Raw genomic sequence first — 21,311 nt, 5'->3', positions numbered from 1 at the left:
TAAATGTAAATGGGCTAAAGGCTCAACCAAAAGTCATAGACTGGCTGAATGGATACAAAAACAAGACCTGCATATGTGCTGCCTACAAGAGACTCACTTCAGATCTAGAGACACATACAAAATTAAAGTGAGGGGATGGAAAAAAATATTCCATGCAAATGGAAATAAAAGAAAGATGGAGTAGCAATATTTATATCAGACAAAACAGACTTTAAAATAAAGACTGTTACAAGAGACAAAGACGGACACTATATAATGATCAAAGGATCAATCCAAGAAGATATAACAATTGTAAATATATATACACCCAACTATATAAGTCGAATATTAACAGACATAAAAGGAGAAATTGACAGTAACACAATAATAGTAGGGGACTTTAACACCCCCTTAAAACAATGGGCAGATGATCCAGATAGAAAATCAACAAAGAAACACAGGCCTTAAATAACACATTAGACCAAATGGATTTCACTGATATATACAGAGCATTCTATCCGAAAGCAGCAAAAAACACATTCTTTTCAAGTGCACATGGAACATTTTCCAGGGTAGATCACATGCTAGGCCACAAAACAAGCTTCAGTAAATTTAAGAAAAGTGAAATCATGTCATGCATCTTTTGTGACCACAACACTATGAGACTAGAAATCAAAAGAAAAAAAACTGCAAAAAACACAAACACATGGAGGCTAAACAATATGCTACTAAACAACCAATGGATCACTGAAGAAATAAATCATAGAGGAAATTAAAATATACCTAGAGACAAATGAAAACAAAAAGATCCAAAACCTATGGGACACAGCATAAACAGTTCTAAGAGGGAAATTTACAGCAATACAAGCTTACCTCAGGAAACAAGAAAAATCTCAAATAAACAACCTAACCTCACACCTAAAGGAACTAGAGAAAGAAGAATAAACAAAACCCAAAGTTAGTAGAAGGAAAGAAATCATAAATCAGAGCACAAATAAATGAATTAGAGAGTAAAAAAAAAATAAAAAAGAACAATGAAACTAAAATCTGGTTCTTTGAAAAGATAAACAAAACTGATAAACCTTTAGCCAGACTCATCAAGAAAAAAAGGGAGGGGAGATCAAGATGGTGGAATAGAAGGACATGCAGCTCATCTCTTCCCACAAATTAATCAAAATACATTTCATGTGGAACAGTTATTACAGAATACCTACTGAACGCTAGCAGAAGATCTCATACAACCAAAGCTGCAAGAAAAGATCAACATGTAACCAGGTAGGAGGAAAGGAAAAAAATAAATAAAAGGAATTGAGATGGGACCTGTGCCCCTGGGAGGGAGCTGTGAAAGCAGAAAGGTTCGCTCACCCTGGAACCTCCTTTACCTACTGGGAGATCAGCTGGGACAGAAAGGAAGCTTCAGAGGCTCAGAGGAGAGTGCAGCAGCTGGCCTGTGGCAGGTAGGCTAGAGAGAGACCAGCACAGAGAGTCCTGGACACCTTGGTGTACTTCTCAGCCCAAGACACACTCCTGCTGGTGTGTACAGTGGCTGGGTGCTGAAACTTGGGCTTCAACAGAAAGATCTGAGAAAAGGAGTTGGTTTGGCTGTGTGGAGACAGCCTGAAGGTCATGTAGTGTGGTGTGGGCCACAACTTGGGGTGTGGGCAGGACAGAGCCCGGGTCTGTCACAGGAGCTCCATTATCAACTTGCACACAAAGGGAGGGGCATGGCCTCATCATAGCATCCTCATTCTCAGCATGCTCATGACGGACACAACTCTGCTGCTATGAGCAAGCATTGGTGGGTTGCCCACACACAGGCGGGGCTCAAATCTGATCCAGTTGTCGGCAGGGGCGTGACTCTGGTGAATTTATGCAGCTGGCAGTTTTGTGAGCGAAGTGCCTGTGGGACATGCAAGTGGATTACTATTGCTCCCTTGTCTGGGGCAGGTCAGGCATTAGAAGCAGTGGACTTTGTGGGCATGCACATGCGGAGGCAGGGCTGGGATATGGGCTGATTCCCAGCACTCCCAGACGGGTCAAGGTGTGCAACTACGGCAGGTCTGTGTGTTGCAATTTCAGTGGATTTGCACTGGCGGCTTTGTGAACACAGCGCCTGAGGGACCTGATTGCCCATGTTCCCACAGCTAAGGTGGGGCTGAGGGCAGTGCCAACAACACTGTACTTTGTGAATGTGCACAAGGGGTGACAGGCAATGTCAAAGAGTAAATGTCTTGGTGAACAGCTCCTGCAGAGGAATACTCAGTAGCTCCTTTCCCAGTGACAGTGCTCCAGTCCAGCTTATCTCACACCACAGCTTAGAACCGATTCTAGGGGCTTCTACTCCAACAATTGGGGAGCCGACCCTGCCGCCAACAGGGATGTGACATCCAGCGCAGGCTCTGGTCACCACACCACCAATCACACCCCCAATCAACGGGATAACAGCCAGCACTCCCTGAGGAAAGACATGGTAGGCATCCATATCAAAAACAGCCCTCACATCAAAAATATTAGACTCATGCAGGCTACACAGGGATGTTCCCTGTGTACAAAAACAGCTTTTCAAGACCACAGTAGATAACTGTTTCTCCTAAATTCATAGTCAGAGAAATATAAGTAAAATGAAGAGGTAGAAACTACTCCCAATTAAAAGAACAAGAGAAAATGCCCAAAAGAAAAATGAAACAGATCTCTCCAGTCTACCAGACTGAGTTCAAAAAGGAGGTAATAAAAATGCAGTAGGAATTAAGAAAGGCTATTGATAGAAATGAAGATCACTGTAACAAGAAACTATGAAGAGGAGCCAATCAAAATTAGACAACTTAAATGCTGAGATGAAAATTGAGCTAAAGGCAATAAGAAATAGCAAACTAAATAATACAGAAGAACGAATGAATGATCTGGAAGATAGAATAATGGAAATCACCGAATAAGAATAGCAGACAGAAAGACAAACGAAAAAAAAAATGAAAACAACATACGAGACCTATGGGATAATATAAAGTGTGCCAACTAGGCATAACAGGGATCCCAGAAGGAGAAGAAAGAGAAAAGGGGATAAAAAATCTATCTGGAGAAATTATGGCTGAAAGCTTCCCAAACTTAAAGGAAGAAATAGATATCCAGGTACAGGAAGCACAGAGGGTCCCAAACAAGAGGAACCCAAATAGACCTACACCAAGACATATTATAACTAAAATGGCAAAAGTTACAGATATACAAAAACAAAAAGTCAGTTACAAGGGAATCCCCATAAGGCTATCAGCTGAATTCTCTACAGAAATGCTGCATGGTGGAAGGGAGTGGCAAGATATATTCTAAGTCATGAAAGGGAAAAACCTTCAACCTAGGAAAATCTACCCAGAAAGATTATCATTTAGAATAGAAGGAGAGATAAAGAATTTCTCAGACAAGCAAAAACTAAAAGGATACAGCAATACTAAACCTTTCCTAAAAAACATATTGAAAGGTCTTCTCCAAATAGAAAAGAAATAAGAATCTATAGGAAAGAAAAAATCACAATAGGAAAAGCAAATATATAAAAGGATTGTAGATCACTTACCAGTACAGAGGTTTTTTTTAAAAAATAAAAAAATTTTGTGAAAGCAATTATAATTACAATAAACAGCAAAAGGATAAACATGAAGATGTAAAATAGGACATGATAAAATGTAGGGGAGGGAAGTAAGAAAATGTAGATTTTTTTTTAGACTGGGTTTGAGATTATGTGATTACCAGTCTAAAGCAAGTAGAGCTAGTAATGGGTTAGCATACTTGAAAACCAGGGTAACCACAAATCAAAAACATACAATAGATTCCAAAAAAGCAAAAAGAAGAGAACTCAAGCATAATAGAAAAGACAACCATCAAACATAAAAGAAAAAGAAAGGAATAGAGAAGAAATACAAAATCAACTGGAAAATAAGCTTTAAAATGGCAATAAATACACATATATATCAGTAATTACCCCAAATGTCATGGACTAAATGCTCCAATCAAAAGACAAAGAGTGGCAGATTGGATAATAATATGAGAGCCTACAATATGCTGCCTATAAGACACTCACTTTAGGGTGAAGGACACACACAGACTGAAAATGAGGGGATGGAAAAAGATACTTCAGGCAAATGGAAGTGACAAGAAAGCAGGGGTAGCAATACTCATATCAGACAAAATAGACTTTAAAACAAAGGCCATAAAGGAAGATAAAGAAGAACATCATATAATGATAAAAGGATCAATACAAGAAGAGGACGTTATACTCGTTAATATATATGTCCCCAATATATGAGCACCTAAATACATAAAATAAATACTAACAGACATAAAGGGAGAAATTTATGGGAATACAAAAGTAGGAGACTTTAACATCCCACTGACGTCAATGGACAGATCTTCCAGACAGAAAATCAATAAGGCAGTGGAGACCTTACATGACACAATAGAACAGTTAGATTTAATTAATATTTTAAAGACATTACATCCAAAAACCCCAGAATACATATTATTTTCAAGTGCACATGGGACATTCTCTAGGAAAGACCACATACTAGGAAACAAAACAACTCTCAACAAATTTAAGAGTATAGAAATTATTTCAAGGCTCTTTTCTGACCACACAGTATGAAGCTAGAAATCAACCACAGAACGAGAAATGAAAAAAAAAAGATTATATGGAGACTAAAAAACATGCTACTAAAAAACCAATGAGTCAACAATGAAATAAAAAAGGAAATTAAAAAATATCTCGACACAAATGACAATGAAAACACAACCATACAAAATCTATGGAGGCAGCAAAAGCAGTCCTAAGAGGGAAGTTCACAGCAATACAGGTCTTCCTCAAAAATAAGAAAAATCTCAAATAAACAACCTAACCTACCACCTAAAAGAATTAGAAAAGAAGAACAAGCAAAACCTAAAGTCAGCTGAAGGAATGAAACAGTAAAGATCAGAGAGGAAATAAATAAAAGAGAGATTAAAAAAAAACAATGGAAAAAATTAATAAACCCAAGAGCTAGTTTTTTGAAAGGATAAACAAAATCAATAAACCTCTGGCCAGGCTCACCAAGAAGAAAAGAGAGAGGTCCTAAATGAACAAAATAAGAAATGAAAGGGAAAAATAACAACTGACATTGCAGAAATACAAAAAATCATAAGAAAACAATATGAACAATTATATGCCAACAAGTTGGACAACCTAGAGGAAATGGACAAGTTTCTAGAAACATACAGCCCACCAAAACTGAATAAAAAAGAAATAGATGGGGCTTCCCTGGTAGTGCAGTGGTTAAGAATCTGCCTGCCAATGCAGGGGACATGGGTTCGAGCCCTGGTCCGGAAAGATCCCACATGCCGCGGAGCAACTAAGCCCGTGCACCACAACTACTGAGCCTGCACTCTAGAGCCCATGTGCCACAACTACTGAAGCCCGTGCGCCTAGAGCCCGTGCTCCGCAACAAGAGAAGCCACTGCAATGAGAAGCCCGTGTGCAGCAACAAAGACCCAATGCAGCCAAAAAGAAATTAATTAATTAATTAATTATTTTTAAAAAAGAAGAAATAGATGATTTGAACAGACCAGTCACTGGAATTTAAATAGAATCTGTAATTTAAAAAAACAAAAACAAAAGAAAAAAAAAGCCCCAAACCAAAAATTCCCTGCAGAAAAAAGTCCAGGACTGGATGGCTTCTCTGGGGAATTCTACCAAACATAAAAAGAACTTATATAACAATCCTTCTTAAACTCTTCCGGAAGATTAAGGGGGACAGAACACTCCCTAAGTCATTCTATGAAGCTATCATCACCTTGATACCAAAACCAGACAAAAACACTACCAAAAAAGAAAATTACAGGCCAATATCTTTGACGAATATAGATGCCAAAATCTTGAACAAAACACTAGGCAAACCAAATCCAACAACACATAAAAAAGGGTCATACATCATGATGAAGTTAGATTCATTCCAGGGTCATAAGAGTGGTTCAGCAAACCAATCAATGTGATACACTACATCAACAAAAGACAAAAACCACATGATCATCTCAGTAGATGCAGAAAAACTATTTGACAAAATTCAACGCCCATTCATGATAAAAACTCTCACCAAAGTGAGTGCAGAGGGAACATATCTCAGCATAATAAAAGCTATTTATGACAAACTCACAGCCAACATAATTCTCAACACTGAAAAGCTGAAATCCTTCCTGCTAAAATCTGGAACAAGATAAGGATGCCCACTCTTGCCACTTTTATTCAACAGAGTATTGGAAGTCCTAGCCACAGCAATAAGACAAGAAAAAGAAATAAAAGGTATCCAGATCAGAAGGGAAGAGGTAAAATTGTCATTATATGCAGATGACATGATACTATATATACAAAACCCTAAAGACTCCACACAAAAACCACTAGAACTGATAAAAGAATTCAGCAAGGTAGGAAGATACAGGATTAACATACAGAAATCTTGCATTTCTTTACACTAACAATGAAATATCAGAAAGAAAAAGTAAAAAAAAAAAATCCCTTTGAAAATAACATCAAAAAAATAATAAAATATTTAGAAATAAACCGGACCAACGAGATGAAAGACTTACATGCTGAGAAGTATAAAACATTAATAAAGGAAACTGAAGATGATTCAAAGAAATGGAAAGATATCCCATGCTCTTGGAAGAATTAATATTGTTAAAATGGCCATACTACCCAATGGAAGCTACAGATTTAATGTGATCCCTATCAAAATACCAATGGCATTTTCCACAAAACTAGAAAAAATAATCATAAAATATATAAATATAAGGAACTACAGAGGATCTAGAACCGCTAAAGCAATCCTGAGGAAAAAGAGCAAAGTTGGAGGCATAACCCTCCCAGACTTCAGAAAAACTATATTGGTATATATACCAATATACCAAAACTATATATACCAATATATATACACCAATATACCAAAACTATATTGGTATTGGCACAAAAACAGACATATGGATCAATGGAACAGAACAGAGGGTCTAGAAATAAACCCACACAGCTATGGTCAATTAATCTTCGACAAAGGAGGCAAAAATATACAATGGGAAAAAGACAGTCTCTTCAGCAAGTGGTGCTGGAAAAGTTGGACACCCACAAGTAAATCAGTGAAGTTAGAACACATCCTCACACCATACACAAAAATAAATTCAAAATGGCTTAAAGACTTAAACATAAGACATGACACCATAAAACTCCTAGAAGAGATTATAGGCAAAACATTCTCTGATATAAATCGTACAAATATGTTTTTAGGTCAGTCTCCCAAGGCAACAGAAATAAAAACAAAAATAATCAAATTGGACCTAATTAAACTTCCAAGCTTTTGCACAGCAAAGGAGACCATAAACAAAACAGAAAGACAACCTACAGAATGGGAGAAAATATTTGCAAATGATGCAACTGGCAAGGGCTTAATTTCCAAAATATACAAACGGCTCATACAGGTCAATATCAAAAAAACAAACAAACAACCCAATCAAAAAGTAGGCAGAGGACCTAAATAAATGTTTCTCCAACAAAGACATACAGATGGCCAACAGGCACATGAAAAGATATACACAATGCTATTGAGAAATTCAAACCAAAACTACAATGAGGTATCATAACAATGGTCAGAATGACCATCATTAAAAGGTCTACAAATAATAAATGCTGGAGAGGATGTGGAGAAAAGGGAACCCTCCTACACTGTTGGTGGGAATGTAAACTGATGCAGCCACTATGGAGAGTATGGAGGTTCCTTAATAAACTAAAAATAGAGTTACCATACGATCCAGCAATCCTACTCCTGGGCATATATCCAGAAAAGACAGAAACTCTAATTCAAAAAGACACATGCACCCCTATGTTCAGAGCTGCACTATTTACAATAGCCAAGACATGGAAGCAACCTAAGTGTCCATCAACAGATGAATGGATAAAGAAGATGTGGTGTATATATATAATATGTATGTATACCCTATATTATATATATTCCTTTATATATAATGGAATATTACTCAGCCATAAAAAAGAATGAAATAATGCCATTTGCAGTAACACGAGTGGATCTAGAGATTATCATATTAAGTGAAGTAAGCCAGACAAAGACAAATATTATATGATATCACTTATATGTGGAATCTAAAAAAATGATACAAATGAACTTATTTACAAAATAGAAACAGACTCACAGACATAGGAAACAAATTTACGGTTACCAAAGTGGAAAGGATGGGGAAGGGATAAATTAGGAGTTTGGAATTAACAGATATACCCTACTATATATAAACTAGATAAACAACAAGGTGCTATGGTATAGCACAGGGAACTATATTCAGTATCTTGTAATAACCAAAATGAAAGGGAATCTCATAAAGAACTGAATATACAGATATATAAAATTGATATATATATATATATATAGACTGAATCACTTTGCTGTACACCAGAAACTAATACAACATTGTTAATCAACTACACTTCAATTAAAAAAGAGAGAGAGAGAGAGAGAAAGAAAAAAAGGGAGAGGGCCCAAGTCAATAAAATCCGAAATGAAAAAGGAGAAGTTAGAGCTGACACCACAGAAATACAAAGGATCATGGAGACTACTATGAACGACTCTATGCCAATAAAATGCACAACCTAGAAGAAGTGGACAAATTCTTAGAAAGGTACGATCTCCCAAGACTGAACCAGGAAGAAACAGAAATTGAAACAGTACTGAAATTGAATCAGTAATTTAAAATCTCCCAACAAACAAAAGTCAAGGACCAAAGAGCTTCACAGGTGAATTCTACCAAACATTTAGAGATGACTTAACACCTATCCTATTCCAAAAAATTGCAGAGGAAAGAACACTTCTAAACTCTTCTATGAAGCCATCATACCTGATGGCTGATGCCTGACACCAAAACCAGACAAAGATATCACACACAAAAAGAAAATTACAGGCCAATATCACTGATGAACACAGATGCAAAAATCCTCAACAAAATAATACTAGCGAACTGAATCCAACAGTACATTAAAAGGATCATACACCATGATCAAGTGAGATTTATCCTAGGGATGCAAGGATTTTTAAATATCTGCAAATTAATGTGATACACCATGTTAACAAACTGAAGAGTAAAAACCATACAATCATCTCAAAAGATGCAGAAAAAGCTTTTGATAAAATTCAACATCGATTTATGATAAAATAAAAACTCTCCAGAAAGTGGGCATAGAGGGAACATACTTCAGTATAATAAAGGCTACATATATGAGAAACCCACAGCTAACAGCATCCTCAATGGTGAAAAGCTGAAAGCGTTTCCTCTAAGATCAGGAACAAGACAAGGATGCCCTCTCTCACCACTTTTTTAATTTATATTTTTGGGCTGCGTTGGGTCTTCATTGCTGCATGGGCTTTTCTCTAGTTGTGGCGAGCAGCAGCTACTCTTCATTGTGGTGCACAGGCTTCTCATTGCGGTGGCTTCTCTTGTTGCAGAGCACGGGCTCTAGGCACGCAGGCTTCAGTACTTGTGGCACGTGGGCTCTAGAGCGCAGGCTCAGTAGTTGTGGTGCAACTTAGTTGCTTAGTAGTGGGCTTAGTTGCTCTGTGGCATGTGGGATCTTCCTGGACCAGGGATCAAACCGTGTCCCCTGCAGTGGCAGACAGATTCTTAACCACTGTGCCACCAAGGAAGTCTCTCACCACTTTTATTCAACATAGTTTTGGAAGTCCTTGCCACAGCAATCAGAGAAGAAAAAGAAATAAATGGAACCCAAATTGGAAAGGAAGAAGTAAAACTGTCATTGTTTGCAGATGACATGATACTATACATAGAAAATCCTAAAGATGCCTCAAGAAAACTACTAGAACTCATCAAAGAATTTGGTAAAGTTGCAGGTACAAAATTAATATACAAAAATCTGTTGCATTTCTGTCCACTAACATGAAGTATCAGAAGGAGGAATTAAGGAAACAATCCCATTTATCATCACATTGAAAAGAATAAAATACCTAGTAATAAACCTACCTGAGAAGGCAGAAGACCTGTACTCTGAAAACTGTAAGATGCTGATGAAAGAAACTGAACACAACACAAACAGATGGAAAGATATACTGTGTTCTTGGATTGGAAGAATCAATATTGTTAAAATTACCACACTACCCAAGGTAATCTACAGATTCAATGCAACCCCTATCAAATGACCAATGGCATTTTTCACAGAACCAGAACAAATAATTTAAAAATTTGTATGGGAACACAAAAGACCCCGAATAGCCAAAACAATCTGGAGAAAAAAGAACAGAGCTGGAGGAATCATGCTCCCTGACTTCAGATTCTCCTACAGAGCTACAGTAATCAAAACAGTATGATACTTGCACAAAAACAGACACATAGATCAATGGGACAGGCCAGAAAGGCCAGATATAAACCCACACCATTATAGTCAATTAATCTACAACAAAGGAGGCAAGAATATACAATGGAGAAAAGACAGTCTCTTCAATAAGTGGTGCTGGGAAGACTGGACAGCTACATAAAAGAGAATTAGAACATTCTCTAACACCATATAGAAAAATAAACTCAAAATGAATTAGGAGTTTGGGATTCAAATAAACATACTACTGTATATAAAATAGATAACCAACAAGGACCTACTGTCTAGCACAGGAAACTATACTCAATATCTTGTAATAACTTACAATGGAAGAGAATGTAAAAAAGAATAGTAACTGAATCATTTTACTGTACATCTGAAACTAACACAACATTGTAAGTCAACTATATTTCAATAAAAATTAGAAAAATAAACAACCCCCCCCCCACAAAAGTTCTATGAATAATACTATGAATTAAGCTCACTGCTTTTGAAAAAAATTTTTTAAAACCCCCTCAAAATGGATTAAAGACCTAAATGTAAGACCAGATACTATGAAACTCCTAGAGGAAAACACAGGCAGAACACTCTTTGACACAATTGCAGCAATATTTTTTTGGATGTGTCTCCTAAAGTAAAGGAAATAAAAGCAAAAATAAACACATGGGACCTAATTACACTTAAAAGCCTTTGCATGGCAAAGGAAACCATCGACAAAACAAAAAGACAACCTACTGAATGGGAGAAAATATTTGCAAATGATACGACCAATAAGGGATTATACACATTGAAGCATTCAGGGGTAAAGGAATATGATGTATGCAGTATACTCTCAAATTGTTGAAAGAAAAATATTTATATAATAAGGACAAAATGATAGAGAAAATGTGGCAAAATGTTAACAAGTGGTGAATCTTGGTAAAGGGTACGTGAAAGTTTTCTTTTTCCCACAATTTTTTATACATTTGAATTTTTTTCAAATAAAGTTTAAAAATTATTTTTCCAACCTGATAGGTTAAGAAATGTTTTGATGTATGTTTCTTTAGTTATGTGTAATGGTGAGTATCCTTTCATGTTTATTTTACACCTGAATATCTTTTTTACACATCACTTATTCATATCCTTTGCCTATTTTTCTAATGTATTTTTTATGGTTTTTCTCATTTGTATTTGAATTTGTATGAGTCTTAATGGGAATTAGTGTTTTTTTCTGACACATATGTGCAAAATAGGTTTTCTGAGTTTGGCATTACTTAACTTAGTTTATGGTGCTTTATTGGTTGTTACTGTTGCTATGAACAATATTTAATTTTTATGCAATCAAATTTATCAATCTTTCTATATGGCTTCTGGATTATATCCTGCTTAGAAAGGCCATTTTTACCCCCAGCCTACTAATGCTTTCTTCTAGTACTTTTAGAATTTAATTTTTTAGGTTTAATTTATTTATCAGTTGGGAATTCCATCTGTTTAAAGAATTTATTTTTTCCCCAAATCACCAGTTTTACTAAAGACACATATTAAACAATTTTACTTTCCTCCACTGACTTGAAACATCTACTTCTGGACCCTTCTCAGCGCCACTGATCTATTCCTTCTTTAGTTCCAAACTGTTTGTATTGTTTTAATATTTTTTTTTGTAAATTATTTATTTATTTATTTATTTATGGCTGTGTTGGGTCTTCGTTTCTGTGCGAGGGCTTTCTCCAGTTGTGGCAAGTGGGGGCCACTCTTCATTGCAGTGCATGGGCCTCTCACTATCGCGGCCTCTCTTGTTGCGGAGCACAGGCTCCAGACGCGCAGGCTCAGTAATTGTGGCTCACGGGCCCAGCTGCTCCGTGGCATGTGGGATCTTCCGGGACCAGGGCTCAAACCCGTGTCCCCTGCATTGGCAGGCGGATTCTTAACCACTGCGCCACCAGGGAAGCCCCTGTTTTAATATTTCTTAAAGCCAATGATTCTAATATTAAATTTTGGAAACTACCTGGCTGTTCCAGCATAAATAGTTATCCATTGGTATCTGAGGAGGATTGATTCCAGGATTGCCCTCCACCCCACTCCCCTGTGCCCCCAGGATACCAAAATTCATGGATGCTCAAGACGCATATAAAATGGCACAGTATTTGCATAATAACCTACACAATCCTCCCATATACTTTAAATCATCTCTAGGTTAACTTATAATACCTAATACAATGTAAATGTTATGTAAATAGTTGCCAGCACCTGACAAATTCAAACATTATCTTTGGGAACTTTATGGAATTTTTTTTCAAATTTTTGATCCACAGTTGGTTGAATCTGTGAATGCAGAACCAGCAAATATGGAAAGCCAACTGTATGTATGTGTGTGTGTGTATGTGTATGTGTATGTGTATGTGTGTGTGTGTGTGTGTGTGTGTGTGTATCCTCCTTAATCAATCCCTTCCTTTGCATTTCATGACCCCCACGTTGCTGGTTTTCCTCCTTTCTCTACGCTAGTTATTCCCAGCTTCCTTTGTCAGTTGCTTTTTCACTAATCATCCTTCAATATTTGGAAAAATTTTAGGGCTTTTCTCTTCTCTCTTCCTACTAGGTGATCTCATTGGCATTGATTTTTTTAACCTTGTTTATGGTGCTTTTTGTAAAAAAGTTTTATATTTATATAAAATATAAAAAAGTTTTAAATTTATATACAAATATATCAATTTTCTTTTATGGCTTCAGGGTTATATCCTGCCTAAAAAGGGTTAAGCCATAGTTTAATTATTATGACTTCATTACTATGTTGATGACTCCTAAATTTTAATCTCAGCCTAACCTCTTTTCTAAGATACAGATGCATATCAACAGTGAGCTGCTCAGTGTCTCTATTTAGCTATCTCACAGGCATTTCAAACTGAATATATCTAAAATGGAACCCATGATTTTACCTCCTCAAATTGTTCCCCTCTCCATTTCATTTCTAGTACAGATTCCCAGAAATGAGATTGCCGAGTCAAAGAGTGTGAACAAAAAGTGTGTAATTTTGATATACTGCCCAATTTCCTTACAGAGGAGTTATATCAATTTATACTTACACTAGCAGTGTAGATATTTCTCCATGGTCTTGTCAACAGGGTGTGTAATCAAACTTCTGGATACTTGCAATCTGATAGATTACAAATTTGTAATCTGATAGATAAAAAATAGTACTGTGGTATAGTTTTAATTCGTTTTTCAGTTATTATGAACAAACTTGAGCAGATTTTCATATGTTTAAGGGCAATCTGAACTTCTTGTTTACTGCCCATTTTTCTGTTAGGTCACTGGTCTAGGTTATTGACCAATAGGAGCTCTTGATGTATTAAGGATATATCGTCTGTAATATGAATTGAAAATATTTTCCCCCAGTTTGTCTTTGATTTTTGTCTTGATATTGTTTTGTTTTACCATGCAGAAATTTTTAATTTTTATATAGTCAAATCTATCAATATTTTCTTCTATGCTTTCTGGGTTAGTCAATTACAAAGGCCTTCTTCATTTCAAGATTATAAAGGAATTGTTTCATGTCATCTGCTACTATTTTCATGGTTTCACTTTGTATTTTTTAAATCTTTGATCCATTGGAAGTTATCCTGTTGGACAGAAGAGTAGTATTAAGGAATAAAATGAACCATGTCTTTCCTTTGCTTAAAACCCTTTAATGGTTTTCTTTTCTAAAATAAATTTATTTATTTATTTATTTTTGGCTGCGTTGGGTCTTCGTTGCTGTGCGTGGGCTTTCTCTAGTTGCGGCGAGCAGGGGTTACTCTTCGTGTGGTGTTCAGGTTTCTCACTGCAGTGGCTTCTCTTGTTGCAGAGCATGGGCTCTAGGCGTGCGGGCTTCAGTAGTTGTGGCTCAGGGCTCTAGAGCACAGGTTAAGTAGTTGTGGTGCACAGGCTTAGTTGCTCCACAGCATGTGGGATCTTCCCAGACCAGGGCTCGAACCCATGTCTCCTGCATTGGCAGGCGGATTCTTAACCACTGCACCACCAGGAAAGCCCTTTTAATGGTTTTCTATTGGTCTTAAGATTACATTTCAAATTCTTAACATGTCTATTAACTCCATTGTGATCTGGCTCTATTCTTTCTGTAAAATCATTATGTTACATCCTCCCTTTTGCCCTCTGGATCTCACTGGGTTTCTTTCAGTTCCTTGAACTTGTTACGCTTCATGTTTCAGAATCTTGTATGAACTGTTCCAGAACCAAAGTTAAATCTCTCTGGAATACACTGTTAAATCATCCAGGGCTTCTTCTCTGTAGCACCCATTAACTGTAATTATTTATTTATGTAATTATGAATTCAATGGCTATCTTCCCTGCTAGATTATAATTTCCACTAGAACAGACACCCTAGGCATCTTGTTCATTACTGTAGCCTTTGTTCCCAAGCACAGTGGCTGAAGTATAGTAGCTTTACAAATACTTATTAAATGAATGAATAAATGAAAAATAACAGGTTTAATAAAAATATCCTTCTAATAACATCCAATTTCATTTTTCTGATTATTAGTTCAAATAATCTCTAATCTACAGTTTATTCTGCTGAACAATCATATAATCAGGAAGGAAGTGCTTTATAAAAATGACCAATACCAAGTATCCTATCAGTAATAAACTGTATTCTGGCTTATAAATTAGCCTTTTATGAATATGTCTAGGGAAATCAATCCCTGAAAACTTTAGTTTTGCTAACAGAACACAAAATTGTCCTTTAAAATAAAAACCAGGCTTAGTATTTATAACATTTCTTTGATATTATGAGTTAGAATTAGCAGTAAATACCTAAACAGGTATATGTTAGCAGAATAGTGAACCCATATTGTTCTCCTGACAAATACATTGTGAATGCATCAAACCACCAAGTACAACTCACCTCTTGAAAGTTATGTTGAGTGAACTTGTCTGCTATCCTTAGCAACTCACGACATGAATGTGTGTCAGCAAAAGCCCGAATGCCCAGGCAGTTAGAAGGATCTAATTGTCTCTTTAAGAATTCACAACAGGCTTCCTGTATTTCTGCCAGCTGAAGGAGGCAAGCAGCTGGCAGAAGGGTCTGAACATTGCCCTCTTCCACAGTTATCTGGGAGGTATATGCAAAGTCTATCAGTAGTTCCATAGCCCTCTCATCTATGTCTCGGATCACAACTTCTGTCTGACGGCTCTCTGCCAATTCTCCTGTAAACATAGCTCGGAAGTAGGGACTACAGGCTGACAAAATGACTCGATGGGCATATATCTTCTTAGCGCCCACAACTAGCACCACATCACACAGCTCCCGGTGCTTTCTCAGAAGGTTAATCACTTCCAAGGTTTGTCGAGGGTGCTTGTCTGAGATATAGGGCATGCGGGCAGGTTGGGGAACCCCTTCTGGCAGTTTGTTGGGGTCTCCAAGGGTGCAGCGGCTTGTTACATCCATTCCAGTCTCTCCTGGTCGAATGTTGGTACACCTACAGAGATGGGGGTGGGAGAGAGAAGAGAAGATGGCAATATTTTTAGAAGCTCATTCCTGCATTTCACATGTATTTTGTATGTAGAAATTCAGGTGCTAACTTACTAGGTAAATGCCACAAACTTAAATTATTGACAAATAATTAGAACTAAGATATTTGGGTTTTCATAATCATCACACTGTATCTATCAACATGGAGAAAAAAGAGAATCTATGCCCCTCAATTAAGATGATAACTATGCTTTTAACAAATATTTACTAGTTCTTATATTTTACAAAGCATTTTGCTATGGACTGAGGAAAATTCAAAGAAATATAAAGAGGCAATCGGGGAACCTAATTATCTAGAAGGAGAAACACATGAATAGCCAGAAAGGGGGCAACCAGGATAAAAAATGTGGTTCAGAAAGGCAAAATCTATAGTTATTTGTTTATACTGGAACATAGACCTGACTGGCATAAGCTATCAGGTTATTACAAAGGTATATATTTTTGTGTGTGTGAAGTAGGAATATTACATTGCGTTTTTCCAGAGCTTAGGTGAAATATCCTACACACATGCTTCAGATCGTTATACTTCTGTTTCTGATTCTCTACTTACTAAGCAGTCTTCTGACTCATATGAGTCTCAGAAACTAGTCATCTATGACTGTACTGAGATAGTCTAATACTGGCCTGCAAGAGACAGTATCAGTTTACTACCCCTAAAGCTGTAGCACTGACAAAACCGACAGTATGGTAAAACACTAGAGTGTTCACAGAATCCCCAGGGAAGGAGAGGAGAATCTAAAAGGACATTTTAGGAAGAAGAAACTACACTTAGCTCTTCCTTTCTTCAGCAGCAACCTGTTTTCCCCAAGTACTTATAATTCAGTATTTCTATGCTTGGCCTCAGCCTACAGGTAACTGTATTCTATAGTACAAACTGTTCATAATTCCTGACATCTGGTAGAAACAGCACTGTTTATGCTTGACAATTTAAAACTGAAACATAAAACTGAGTAGTTAAGGGATAATTTTTACCACCCATGTAAACAAGCAAAAAAGCTTTTAGCCACAGTACTTAATGGTCTCGTTTGTAGTAGATGCTGAAATAATAAATCACGTGGTTAACAGTGGTACACTCAAGCTTTAAAAAAGAACCACCATTAAAGACAAGACCATTTAAAAATTTTCCATTATAATACTGACATTGTATGTTGAAATTAAAGAGTTTTTGTTGTGACCTTAATTATGTACACAGATGGTACTGTTGAACTCAGACATAAACAATTTTTTATTTCACCTAAGTACAATATGGAAGCTAATTTCTACATATCTACTTTTTTTAAAAAAAAAACAGTATGCAAATAAAAACACTTATGATTGTATTAGATTGTATAGATTCTGACTTTCAAGAATCGGTAATTTCTCTATTCTTATCAACTGTCTGGTTTGCAAACTTGGAAGGAATTCTCTTAAATGTGGTCATTCTCAAAAGTTCTGTTTTATCTTCTCTCTATACACATTCTTGGGGAAGTGCACTTAATCTCATGGTTCCCATCACCCATATGTGAATGGCTAAAGGATTCTTAACTCCTACCTGGATAAATCCCGAATTTGGATCCATACGAATGTCCCACCATCACTCAAACTCAATTTATCTTAATGATATACCTAAAACTGATTCCTTGACTCTCTACTTTTGTCCAAGTATATGTCTCTCCTCTAGTCTTCCCCAGATCAGTAAAAGGCAGTTTCATTGTTCCAGCTGCTCAGGCCAAAAATCTTTTTTTAAAAAAATTAATTAATTGATTAATTTATTTTTGGCTGCATTGGGTCTTCGTTGCTGCACATAGGCTTTCTCTAGTTGTGTCGAGCAGGGGCCACTCTTTGTTGTGGAGCACAGGCTCTAGGCACGCGGGCTTCAGTAGTTGTGGCACGTGGTCTCAGTAGTTGTGGTCTGCAGGCTTAGTTGCTCCGCAGCATGTGGGATCTTCCCGGACCAGGGCTCGAACCTGTGTCCCCTGCATTGACAGGCAGATTCTTAACCACTGCGCCACTAGGGAAGTCCCAGGCCAATAATCTTGGAGCCCCTTCCCTTCCACAAACCCTCAAACCCAATCCATCAGCAAATTCTGTCATTCTACCTCCAAATAATACCTAGAATCCAACCATTTCTCTACCTTTCCACTAGTCCCACCCTAATTCAGGGTATCCTCACACTTCTTTATATGATAATAGCCTCATAAGTGGTCTGCTTGCTTCCACCTTTGCTGATTTATATTCTCTTCTCTAAACAATCAAAATGATCCTTTAGAAAAGTCAGACTATACCATTCCTCTGCTCAAAATCCTTTAAACACTCATATCAGTAGCAAAAAACAAAGCCTATAGCGTTTACGAACTTCTATATGACTCCTCCCCTGGCTAACTCTCTGAATTCATCTCCCACTTTCCCCTTAATCATGGTTCTCTAGTCACACAGACTTCCTTGCTATTTCTGGGACATGCCAAGGCCTCTCTTGCTTCAGAGCCTTAATCCTTCTTCCTGAAAGGTTCTTCCCCAAATATCTGCAGAGCTCATTCCCTTATTTCTTTCAGATTTCTGTTCAAATGTCAACTTATCAGACCACCTTATATGAAACAGCATCTCTTACTTCTACTACCCTATACCCTTTACTGTGCTTAATTTTTCTTCTTAAATAATTACCTCCTGATATAATGTATTGGCTTTCTCTCCCAACCAGAACATAAGCTCCATGAAAACAAGGCCTCTGTTCTCTTTTACTCAATGCTATCCTTCAACATGTGGATCCAGTGCTCATTAAATAGCTGTCAAATAAATTCAGCTTTTCTTCCTGCCAAAATAAACTATACCCTCCAAACTTTCTTGTGCGGTTCTCTTGAAAGAATGCCCAGTTTGTAGCCAGGCAAACACAGATTCAAACCTTAGCTGCATCATTTACTAGGTATAATCTTGGGCAAATTACTGAACTTCTCTGATCGTCAAGTTCATCATTTGTAATTGTGGGGATAACTACACTTACCTCACAAGGAAAATGACAGTGTTGGGATTTGTCTGAATGTAGGTCCTCTGACTCCAAAGTCAGTGCTTTATCCTGAACTGTTTTGGTCAACTAGATGGAGCATTTGAAACGGAAATGATCCTGGCAATCTGGTTTACGTGGTTGTTGTTCTTAGAAGGGAGAAAAGGCAAGCACGCTGCCACATGGCTGGACTACGCTGCTCTTTTAGGAGAATGAGAAGGAGCAAGAACAAGGGTCACCGAGACTATAAGGGGTGCCTCATTTTAAATCTTCTGAGAAGTTGTATTTAATTCTAGCAATTTAATTCTAGACGTTATATTTAATTCTATACATTAAGTTATTTCTTCTGTGGTTCTGCTATTTGTTTTTGTAAATGTTTACTTAAAAAAAATCTAAGCCCACATCCTCCAACAGTCTCATCACATCCAAAGGGTTCTACTGGCAGAAATGGTTTGTTTTTTCTCCACCCACCACCCCACCCCATACATCCCGGTACATTTTTCTGGGCATCTTTGAGGGGAAGTTATAGTAAGTGTCCCAGAAATAGGTTGTGTTCATACCTTGTCACATCTATATTCACAACTTCTTTGTTTGGAGTCTGATGGATTAAGTACTCTAATGATTTGAGGGGTGGGGTGATAAACTAAAGTGTGAACTGCTCCCCAGCAAGAGGAAAGAACCCTAGGAAAGCTATTTTTTTTAACCACTTTTTAAAAATTGAAGTATGGTTAATTTACAATGTTGTTAGTTTCAGGTGTAGAGCAAAGTGATTCAGTTATACATACATATATGAATATATATGTATATATATATATATATATATATATGTTTTTTCAGATTGTTTCCCATTATAGGTTATTACAAGATATTGAATATATTTCCCTGTGCTATACAGTATGTCCTTATTGTTTATCTATTTTATACTGTGTATATGTTAATCTTAAACTCCTAATTTATACCCCCCCCCACTATACGCTTTGGTAACTGTAAGTTTGTTTTCTATGTTTGTGAGTCAATTTCTATTTTGTAAATAACTTCATTTGCTTTCTTGTTTTTGTTTTTTGTGTGTTTTTTTTTTTTTTTTGATTAGGAAAGGTTTTAATTAAAGGCTTGGGGGAGCAAGCCTGATTGTCCAAGTGAAAATTCATCTGGAGAAACCAGAGGATCTGAAATTATTTGCTCTTCTATCCCAATAGTAAACTAACGACATTACAAATATATATATATATATATATATATATATATATATATATATAGTATATACATAAAGAAATTGAACTCAAATAACATTTTTATTAACTTAATTTTCAAGACTAATTTACATATGTTTTAGGGCTGAAGGAGCTAAGTGGAAGGATTATTCTGGACTCTATCCACAGTTAACAAACTAAGGAGACCAAATAGAGCTTTTGCCTTCTCCCACAAAAGGACTGCCAATTGCTTCATTTGCAAATATTTTCTCCCATTCTGAGCGTTGTCTTTTCACGTTGTTTATGTTTTCCTTTGCTGTGCAAAAGCTTTTAAGTTTCATTTGGTCCCATTTGTTTATTTTTGTTTTTATTTCCATTTCTCTAGGAGGTGGGTCAAAAAGGATCTTGCTGTGATTTATGTCATAGAGTGTGCTTCCTCTGTTTTCCTCTAAGAGTTTTATAGTGTCTGGTCTTACATTTAGGTCTTTAATTCATTTGGAGTTTTTTTTTTTTTTTTTTAATGAGGATCTTGAATCAGATGCGTATGTTTGATTGATTGATTGATTGATTGATTTTGGCTGTGTTGGGTCTTCGTTTCTGTGCGAGGGCTTTCTCCAGTTGTGGCAAGCGGGGGCCACTCTTCATCGCGATGCGCGGGCCTCTCTCGTTGCGGAGCACAGGCTCCAGACGCGCAGGCTCAGCAGTTGTGGCTCACGGGCCCAGCCGCTCTGCGGCATGTGGGATCTTCCCAGGCCAGGGCTCGAACCCGTGTCCCCTGCATTAGCAGGCAGATTCTCAACCACTGCGCCACCAGGGAAGCCCTGGAGTTTATTTTTGTGTATGGTGTTAGGGAGTGTTCTAATTTCATTCTTTTACATGTAGCTGTCCAGTTTTCCCAGCACCAAGAGGGAGGAGACATGGGGATATATGTATATGTATAGCTGATTCACTTTGTTATAAAGCAGAAACTAACACACCATTGTAAAGCAATTATACTCCAATAAAGATGTTAAAAAAAAGGGGGGGGAAAGGACTGCCAATTCTAGGAAAGAATCAGTCTTTCTAAAACCAAAAGGGTATAAAATCTGCCAATCAGTTTAGCAGATTTTGTATTCATTAAGTGGTTATGAAAAACATAACTTCAAGATAAAGTCTATTAATGGCATATTTTACCATCAACTCTCTCAAACCTTAACAAAATCTTACTTCTTTCTACCAGCCATGTACTTCACAGGAAGCTGACCATGTCCCCAGCTTTAAGGATGAATC

At 37.0% G+C, this 21,311-nt stretch overlaps 1 protein-coding gene across 1 annotated transcript in view; it reads right to left on the bottom strand.

The window, feature by feature from the left end:
- KLHL20 (kelch like family member 20) overlaps positions 1 to 21,311 on the bottom strand; it is an 80,746-nt gene that overhangs the window by 49,230 nt on the left and 10,205 nt on the right. Inside the window, exon 3 of the mRNA XM_007165341.3 lies at positions 15,249 to 15,822. Within this exon, the coding sequence (XP_007165403.1) occupies positions 15,249 to 15,822 (574 nt within the window). The remainder of the gene's footprint in view (positions 1 to 15,248; positions 15,823 to 21,311) is intronic.

The sequence above is a fragment of the Balaenoptera acutorostrata genome, chromosome 1 (genome assembly GCF_949987535.1).
Source record: "Balaenoptera acutorostrata chromosome 1, mBalAcu1.1, whole genome shotgun sequence".
NCBI classification, from domain to species: Eukaryota; Metazoa; Chordata; class Mammalia; order Artiodactyla; family Balaenopteridae; genus Balaenoptera; species Balaenoptera acutorostrata.
This window is presented reverse-complemented; position numbering and strand designations above follow the sequence as displayed.